General features: G+C 47.4%; 1 protein-coding gene across 1 annotated transcript; it reads right to left on the bottom strand.

Annotated features, from left to right (window-relative positions):
* Positions 1-115: 115 nt before the first annotated feature.
* LOC146990579 (indian hedgehog B protein-like) lies at positions 116-8,285 on the bottom strand. The gene is made up of 3 exons (XM_085795523.1): positions 7,570-8,285; positions 3,083-3,344; positions 116-1,087 (listed from the first exon to the last, which is right to left on the bottom strand). Exons 1-3 carry the CDS (start codon positions 7,885-7,887, stop codon positions 393-395), a joined length of 1,275 nt encoding a protein of 424 aa, XP_085651649.1. The 5' UTR covers positions 7,888-8,285; the 3' UTR covers positions 116-392.
* Between the last annotated feature and the right edge of the window lie 1,604 nt (positions 8,286-9,889).

Below are 9,889 nucleotides of genomic sequence, written 5' to 3'. Positions count from 1 at the left end.
AACAAACACACATCTATCATATCATTGACTCTACAATCTGTGTTAATAATAATAATAATAATAATACAACTTATTTACAAAAGAGCACTAGAAAACTAAACCCTTCATTTCCTTCACTTTATTATTATATATTATTATATTATTCATGGAGGTAAAAAAAAAAAAAAAGAAAAAAGCCCTTAATTTACACATGGATTTAAAGGATAAATACGAGAAATTGAATGAAAATCCAGTTCAGTTGTAAATGAATGAGTTTTGAATTTAATGTGTAAAGTTGTTTTCTGTATAAATTATTATGTCATAATGTTTTTCAAATATGTTCGAGTCCATTTCTCGATTTCTCTGTTGATTTTGTCTTTTTTTCCCCATCATGCCTCAGCTGCCTCCCTCCCTCACCTGTCGTCCGGGGCGACGCCCAGCGGATGGAGGCGTCCTGAGTCCAGCAGCTTCCCGCCGAGCCAGCGCAGCATCCGGGCGTACCAGTGGATGCCGTCGCCGTGGTGACCAGCGGCGCCGGCCCAGCAGCGGTGCAGCAGCCGCAGCGGGGCGAACGCCCGGTGGGCCAGCGCGTGGCGGTCCACCGCCGCGTAGCAGGACGCCACCACGCCGTCCACCGCCACCGTGCCCTCCCGGGTGAGCGGCGCGAACGCCCCCCGCCGCTCCCTCAGCGTTACCCGGGTAACCCGCGACAGACGCCCCGAAGGTTTGTGACCCTCCGACACCAGCAGCACGCACTGTCCGGGCCGGGCGTCGCTGGCGTACACGGTCCTGAGGGCGCCGCGGGCTGGCTCCGCCCCCTCCGAGCAGTTGCCCTCGGTTACGAAGACGAGGTGGGCGGCGGTGAGCTGGAGCTCCGCCCCCGACGCCGTGTGGAGGGCGTGGTAGAGTTTTGGGGTCACGGGGTCGCGGTCCAGGAAGGTCAGGACTTCGCTGTAAACCAGCTCGCCATCGCCGCCGTCGCCGCCCGTCCAGGCCAGGACTCGATCCCCGGGCCGCAGCTCGCTGATGGACGTCTGACCGCCGCCCGCCACCGTGACCAGAGCGTCGCCGGGGAAACAGCCGCCAGACTTGGCCGCCACCGAGTGATCTGAGAGAGAGAGAGAGAGAGAGAGAGGTCAGAGGTCATTAGAGTTCAAAATAAAAAACTAAACATTTTTTTTTTTTACATTGTCATCATTGTAACGAGCCTCAGTAAGAACTCCCCTCGGCTAAATATTGACTTTTTCTGTCCTACATAAAAGAACAAAAGCTCTGTGTGTGTGTGTGTGTGTGTGTGTGTGTGTGGACAGGGTGGAGGTGATAAGATAAGTCGGGTGAAGGAGGAAGGAGCAGAGCAGGAAACTCAGAATCACCTGACAGACGACACCTGCTCACGTGTTTCTGTTCTAACGTCCAGTTAAATGTTTTATTATTAACAAAAACAAAACAAAACAATAAACTTCATGTGGAATAAACCAAGTCAATTATCGTTTGTTTTTCTAACTCCTGTGTTTCCTGGTCCTGGTGCTCTGCCGCCCCCTGGTGGCTCCTCCCTCCAACTCCACCTCTAAGGGCTTTTAACCAATCTGTTCCCTTCCTCCATCCTTCCCTCTTTCCTTCCTTCCTTCCTTCCTTCTTTCCACAATCCTTTTTCCCTTCCTTCCTTCCCTTCGTCCTTACTACTTCTTCCTTCCTCTCCATCTTTCTTTCCTTCCTTCTTCCCTTCCTTCTCTTCTTCCTTCCTTGAACGAATCTGTTCCCTCCCTCCATCTTTCGTTCCTTCCCTTTTTCCTTCCTTCTTTCCACAATCCTTTTTCCCTTCCTTCCTTTTTGACCCAATCTGTTCCCTCCCTCCATCCCTCTATCTTTCCTTCCTTTTTCCTTTCCTTCGTTCCCTTTGTCCTTCCTTCCTTCCTTCCTTCCTTCCCTCCTCCCCTTTCTCCTTCCCTCCCTCCTTCCTTCTTTCCCTTTGTCCTTCCTGCCTTAAGGAGGATTTAAAGGTCCAGTGTGTAAAAATAGTGATACCTAACCGTGATATCTAACATTCAGATTCTAGTTTGCATTGCTCACTCGCTCCCGTCGGCAAAGTGACGGTGGTCTCCGAGGACAAAAAGACTTGTATACCAGGACTGGGACAACTGGGACGACTGTCTGCTGTTTCCTCCTCCTCCTTCTTTCCTTCTTCCTTTGTTGGTTTATTTATGAACGCGAATTGTGCTCTGGCTGGCTGGATTTTCCGTACGTAAGAAGAATTATAAGGCTACGAAAACCGAATAAACCTTGACAAAAATTACATACTGGACCTTTAAGGAGGATTTTTTTTAAGGGGTTTGTTGTTCATCTGTCACTTTTATTTTCTATTCTTTCCTCTTTTTTTTCCTCAGGAAAATTTAAAGGAGAACAGAAGAAAAAAAACAGGAGAAATTAAAAAAAAAACGTGAAACAAATACCAACTTGATTTGTTGCCCTTCTGATCAAGTCAAGGACTGGGCCCTCGCAACCCGATCTGGGAGGAGAGAGGAGGAGGAGGAGGAGGAAGGGAAAGGAGAGAAAAAGTAGGAAAAAGAAAGAGGGGAAAAAGAAAAAGGAAAATCTCATTACCACTCAGTGTCAAATGTGTCAGGAGTGTGTGACTTTCAGCGTGTGTGTGTGAGAGAGACACTGCTGTTACTTTGCTAACTGCTAATCTATTAATCAGTTTGAATCTAATGTTATAATATTTTAAATTACACAAAAACCACCACCTTAATGTAAAAAAAAGCCTCAAATATCCACTCCCCATTCGCCTTTATTATAAGATAATCAATAACTTCCCTTTGCATTGTGGGAAAAGGAGTTTTTAGTTTAATAATAACTGAAGTTTTGTGAGGTCACACAGGAGCCGTCAGAGCAAAGCAGCGGAGAGGGAAGAGGAAGGAGAGAGCGATGGAGGAGGAGGAGGAGGAGGCAGCAGAAGCACTTCCTGTTAGAAGCTGCGGTTAAAGCGTTGGAAACCACGGAAACGAAGCATGAAACAGGAAGCTCGTAGCCGCCATGTTGTCTTCACCTTGAAAAACAAACAAACCCTGTTCCTAAATCTACTTCCTGTCCTTCCCTCTCTCACCTGACTTGACGCTGCAGTGGATGTGGGCCTTGGACTCGTAGTAGACCCAGTCGAAGCCGGCCTCCACCGCCAGCCGGGCCAACATGGCGTACTTGTTGCGGTCGCGGTCGGACGTGGTGATGTCGACGGCGCGGCCCTCGTAGTGCAGCGACTCCTCCGAGTGGTGGCCGTCCTCGTCCCAGCCCTCGGTGACGCGCAGCCGGACGCCGGGCCACAGGTTCATCACCGAGATGGCCAGAGAGTTCAGCTTGTCTTTGCAGCGCTGCAGGGACACAGGGATCCATATCAATATTGATTATTGATCAGTTTGACGCACAGCAGCTTTAAACTGGGAGAGCTTCTTTTTCTTAACCCTTTTAACCCTTTAATTGCCAAGTTTTTGTCATGATGCACCTCCATTTTATGGTCTAACAAAACAGAATATTTGATATATTTGCAATATACTTCATGCAAACTGGATTATTTGTGCTTTGATTATTGCAGCCTGGTATACTGTATGTGAAAGATTAGCAGCAACATTTATTTTTTTGCAGTGTCAAATTTCCAAAAAGTATAGCCTTGCGTTAACACACCTTTGTAAAAAAATCTGCGATTGTAAATTCAAGCTATAAAAATATTATGAATTATTATTTCAAAAATCTTTTTTTTTTAATTTTGTAAAGCAACTTCTGCTCGAACCATACATATAAAATTTAAAAGATTTTTTTTCCCCCCACGCCTTTAATTGCCAAGTTTTTGTCATGATGCACCTCCGTTTTATGGTCAAAAAAACGGAATATTTGATATATTTTCAACATAGTTCAGCAGCTTTAAACTCAGAGAGCTTCTTCTTCTCGTTTTTATTTTAGTTAACAGCTGCTGCGACCTCTGAACTTTGTTCTTGAGGTCAATATTTAAGCCCCGCCCACTGCTGATGCACTCGTCATCATTAAGCTGCAGCCTCATCAGTCTGATCACTATTAGTATTGACTGTTGATTATGTTACATTGTGATGGACAGCAGCTTTAAACTGGGAGAACTTCTTCTTCCTCACAGCCGACGTGACCTGTTTGACCTCTCTGATGATGATGATGATGATGTCACAGAATAAGCCCCGCCCACTGGTTGTGAAGCCACAACTGACCCCTGTCACCTCCTTGTCTGTGGTGACAGGCAGCGTTTTTTCCCACAATGCACCCCTGCTGTCCCTGCTCGGCCTGATGTTTGCTCTCTGTGGCCAGGACGCCATGTTGGGTGGGGTGCGGTGATGGTTGTGTGTGTGTGTGTGTGTGTGTGTCTCAGTGTCCCTGTAAACCTGGGGTCTGGTCAGGGAGCAAACAGGAGGTGAGAGGCTCCATTGAAGGACGGAGGCGGTTTCATCTTCACAGAAACATTAAAGGGATAGTTCAACATTTTGGTCAAATTGGCCAATAATCCCTATAGTCACCAGACAGAGTTGTTTTAGAGGGAAATTCATGCAAAACAGCTGATGCGCGTTGCCTTCAGGGACAGTTTTTCATCAAGCAGTCTCTGTATTTACCTCTAAAACAACTCTGTCTGGTAACGTTGTGTTATTATCTCATAGTGTGGTGAATGTGCAGGTCACAACTTGTCCACCAGAGCGTTGTGGAGTTGTTGGATTGTGTATTTGATGAGTTTGATGAGGGAAACCAAGAACTCCCATGAGCCTCCGTAGTGTAGCTCTGAGCACCTCACGGCTCTGCTCCGCCGTTCTAAAAACAGCTTGCTGTTTCATGTCATTATTATTATCAGATCTGAGATTTTACAACATAAAAAAACTAAACTGAGGAGAATAAAGTTGAGGGAAAAAAAACTACTCTATAGTTTTGACCTGAAGGGGGCGCTGCTCCACGTTACACTGAATTAAACTGATCCAGGTTCAGTCAGTCTGTCGCTGCGGTGAGGTCAATAATAAGTTCAGAGGAGCTGATACATGTCAAGTGAAATGAGAGCAGAGGCAGAAAGAAGGCGCCTGTTCACTGACTTATTGAGCGATCGGATGAATGCGCGTCTCAGTGATGCAGCGTTTCCTGAATCTCTCCCTGTTCGCCCTGAAAACTGGGATTAAACCCTATAAATGTCTTTTTCCATGTTGGCTGTGATAAGAATAGCTCGCGGGCTGCGCGGCCACAGATGCCTTTTCACAGTGTCCACTGTGGATTTTAACCTCTTATGTTTTCTCTGTGCGGTCGCAGCAACGACTTGGAGTTCATAAATCAGACGATACATTTTGTTGGTTTTCCTTTCAAGGTATACACACACACACACATGCATGCACGCGCACGCACGCACACACATCTGTAGGAGCGGTTTCTGCACCCAAACCGCTGGCTGCACAAACATTGGACAACATGCGCCTATATGCACAGAGGTAGCGCTGCAGAAAAAAAAAGTGTCCCTGAACGCCTCGTTGAGTTTCATGTGGCGTCTAAAAGGCTTGTTTCACAGAGTCATGTCAACGAGGCTGCAACAAACCCCGAACAGAAACTGATTAAACTCCGGAGTTCAACGTCAACAAAGAGGTTTTTTTTCCTTCGAAGAAAAAAACCTAAAAAATAAAACCTAAAAAGAAAAAAAAAGGAAAAAGAATCGGGATAATTGAGGCTTCAGGGTTATTTTTACACACGTGCGCTGCGAAAACAAACACAAAAGTAACACGGGATCAGCACAAAGACAAACAGGAGGCTGTCTGCTGCGGCTTCCAGCCCATAAATTGTGCGCAGGTTTTAACGCCGCTGACGCGCAGCGGGGCTCTCGGGGTGCGCGCTGCAAAAAATGTCCCGCATGGAGGACACAGACAGAGAGAGAGACTTGTGTGTGTGTGTGTGTGTGTGTGTGTGTGTGTGTGTGTGTGTGTGTGTGTGTGTGTGTGTGTGTGTGTGTGTGTAGATTTCTGGTTTCATGCACAAAGCTCGTGTGCAGCCGATGAGGCGTTTGATGCGCGGCCGATGGAGCCAAACGCTCCTGCACTGCAAAATCTTACCAAGAATATTAACTTATTTCTAGTCAAAATGTCATTTCTAGTAAAAACAAATCTACTTATACTTAAAATAAGACTCATCACATTAAAAAGTAGCTTGTTTTTAGACACTTTTTACTTCTTTCAAGCAGATTTCACTTAAAATAAGTAGAAAAATCTGATAGTGCAGCAAGTTTTTCTTTCTTATTACAAGCAGATTTTTTCTACTTACAAGTGAAAATTTGTTTGAAACAAGTGAAAATTATCTAAAAACAAGTTCATTTTTAGGTGATGATTCTTATTTTAAGTGGAAAGAGATTAGTTTTGACTAGAAATTAGACATTTTGACAAGAAATAAGACTAATATTCTTGGAAAGATTTTGAGTTTTTGCAGTGTACAAAGGCAAAGAGAACTGAGAAAACCTGCTTTTTGTCTTTTTCATTGTCAGGTTTAAGCATCAAATTACGAATAATTGACAGATTTATGGCAGATACTGCACTTTGCCTTGGTTTCACAGTGCTTTTTTGGATGGACAGCAAAATAAAAAGCAATATCTCTGGAAATTTTAGCAGTACCAATATCAAATTCTACCAGATACTGCACTTTGCCTTTGTAGGGCTGGAGGCTGCACGTGTTGCAGATGCATGTAAAGAAAATAAGAAAAAAGGGGGCTTCCCTCCACTTTTCGGACACTTCTTGCAGCGCGCAGCGGCGCTGAGGTGACAGCTCCACAGGAGCCGAGTGCGCGCTCCCCCCGCTCCCCTCCCTCCCTCCCCACTCCCCCCCACGTGGGTCTGTGGACATAAACGCCGCCGCTCGGGGAGGAAGCCCGCGGTCACAAGAGCCAGATATAAATACTTTATTCCTGGGGAAATTGGGAGTCAAATAAATTCCACCCGGGGCCACATCAATGACGGTGTCGTAAAAATGTTTGACAGTCCAAAAGGCGACTGTTAACTCAGGCCAGTCGGGCTAAAAACGAACACGGTAAACATCAGTCCACGCTTGACCCGGGCTCTGACTAAATGCGACTTTTGGCTGTTTTTCCACCAAAAAACATGATGTAAAACAGAGGACATAGTGTTTTAATTAAGAGCGACCGCTTTTCCAGACATTTTTAGACGCGGGGTTGCCCTCTTTTACGCACGACGAGCTGCCCACACTGCGCCTCTGAAGGCTCCACTGAGAGGAGACCGGTCCCCCTCTGCTGCTGCTGCAGCGGCTCTGGGACAAGTCCACCTTAAATCTGACGTGTTTTTATTGAGCAGACAAGTGGAATAGGGGGGAAAAAACTCCAATAATCAAGTGCCAAGGTGGAGAAAGTCACCAAAAATGAGTCAAAGAGCAATAAACCAGTTTATCTGAGTGTTTGTGTGTGTGTGTCTGAGTCCTGCAGCAACAAGAAACCAGGAAAAAAAAACACCAAAGTGTCCACGTGTGTAAAGACCGGGCAAAGTGCAGCAGGTAACAGAGAAAAAGCTCCTGACTGACTGAACATTAGAGGCTCTAGAGGCTCTAGGGGGTTACCTGTGTCATCATGCGGTCTGCACCTGTGTTCTCCTCATCCTTGAAGATGATGTCGGGGTTGTAGTTGGGGGTGAGCTCCTTGAAGCGCTCGGAGCTGCGCGTTATTTTCCCCTCGTACCTCCCGCTCGCCCCCAGCGTCTTCTCGGCCACGTTGGGGCTGAACTGTTTGTAGGCGAGCGGCACCAGCTTCCTCGGCGAGCGCCTCTTGCCGTAGCCTCGGCCGGGGCCGCAGCCCTCGCTGAGCGGCGCCAGGCTGAGCAGAGACAAGGCGCACCAGCACCAGGCGGCGAGGCACGTCACCAGCGTGGGGAGCAGCATTCCGCCCCCAAAGTGTCACCGCTGGGAAAGCTTCACGGAGCAGGACTCATCATCATCATCATCATCCCCGCTGGCTCCCGGAAAGTCGCCATTCCCGGCGCGTAAAAGTGTCCGCGGAGACCCAGAGAGATCCGGACCCGGACTGCGCGCTGTCCCGAGTGCCCGGCCAGGAGGCAGGGGCATAAATAAATAGGCGAGGTGAGTTTATCTTGGCAGGCAGGTTCAAAGCGGCCTCTCTGTGTCGGAGCTGTGAGAAACGGCTCTAACAGACAGACACGGAGGCGCGCGGTGCGTAGGCTGGCGGTCAGCGCGTGTCCCCGCAGCGGTTTGTGCCTCTCGCGCTCCTCAATGCGGCTCAATGCGGCTCAGTGAGTCTCAGTGAGTCTCAGTCAGTTCCCTGTGGCAGCGCTGCAAATGGAAGAGATCCTACTACAGAACACATGAGGTGCCGCCGCGGGAGAAGAAGGAGACCGCGCCCTGCTGGACCTGGACCTGCCCTCCTCCGCCCTTTTGGACCCTAAGACCTGCGAAACTTTCTCACCCCCTCTCCCTCCTTCCCCTCTCTCTCTCTCTCTCTCTCTCTCTCTCTGTGTCTCTCTGTCTCTCTCTCTCCAATGTGACGTAAGAGTCTGTGCTGCAGGTGACGAAGTGACAAACACACCTGTGGCCATGAACCCTCACCTGGATCTGCACTCAAACGCGCCATGTTCATTCAATCTCAGCTGCTGACTCTGTACTACATTACCCAGAAGCCCCCTCTCTGGACATCAGAGACAACAGAAATGTGTCTGTGTTTCCCTTTTCTTTTTAAACTTTTCCAAATAAATTGACCCAACCGGTTCCCTTCCTCCATCCTTCCTTCTTTCCTTCCTCTCTCCCTTTCATCTTTCCACAATTCTTCCTTCCTTCCTTGACCTAGTCTGTTCCTTCCATCCATTTTTCTTTTCTCCCTTTTCCCTTCCTTCGTACCCTTCGTCCTTACTTCTTCCTTTTGATCTAATTGACCCAATCTGTTCCCTCCCTCCGTATTTCTTTCCTTCCTTCTTTCCACAACCCTTTTCGCCTTCCTTTCTTCCTTCCTTCCCTTCATCCTTGCTTCTTCCTTCCTTTTTGACCCAATCTGTTCATCTATCTTACCTTCCTTTTCCCCTTCCTTCTTTTCTCCCATCGCTCCCTTTGTCCTTCCTTCCTTCATTCCTTCCCTGACCCAGGAGGACAACAGGAGGGTTAATTGAAACTAAACTAGGACCTAACTTTAGTTCCCACTTTGTTGGTTACACTTCCTCCTCCTCTCCAAGGTGCGTTCAAGTCCAACACAATAAATTCAGGGCTCGTTACCTTGGATGATGGACTCAGGCTGATGGGTCATCGTTCCTTGAACCTGCTCCTCAATCTGAGCTGCTGACTCTTCTCCTGCACGATGGAGACGCAACAGAGATGTGTCTGTGTGTATCTTCTCTTTCTTATCTACAGGCTATCACAAAACAAAAACAACTATATTTAATCTTTAAATATAGAGAAGAAAATGATGATTCCTCTCAGGGAAACGAGGATCTAAATTTGGTTCCTGCTTCGTTGGCTGCACTTTCAAATTCTCACAATCTTCAAAAAACCAAGGTGCGTTCAAGTCCTGTGAGGGAAAACACGACTCAGCAGCATCAGGCCTTTGTGCTCCTGCAGCATCGATCAGCTGTCGATCAAATGATTGAATGATTATTTGATCACTGCACTGGTTTTTGTTGCTGGATGGACGACGGAGGTTTTAAAACTCTTGGCCTGACGTCACAGCGTTGAACTTTTCATCCTGGTTGCTGCAGAGGACAAGAGGAGGCGACGCCTCCGGACCACAGGTCACTATAAATACAGCAGCAGACAAACACATTAGTCCACACTGATCGGCAGCTGTTTGCTGTTTACGGCGTTTACAGTCGACCGGATCAGCTGGAGGATAACGCAGTGTTGAATTATATCTGGTGGGGGGGAGAAGGCTGAGCCGCTGAGC

This window comes from Trachurus japonicus, chromosome 2 (assembly GCF_045865225.1).
Source record: "Trachurus japonicus isolate A0001 chromosome 2, Traja_1.0".
Classification (NCBI taxonomy): domain Eukaryota; kingdom Metazoa; phylum Chordata; class Actinopteri; order Carangiformes; family Carangidae; genus Trachurus; species Trachurus japonicus.
The sequence above is the reverse complement of the archived record's forward strand: the minus strand, read 5'-3'. Positions and strand labels throughout refer to the sequence as shown.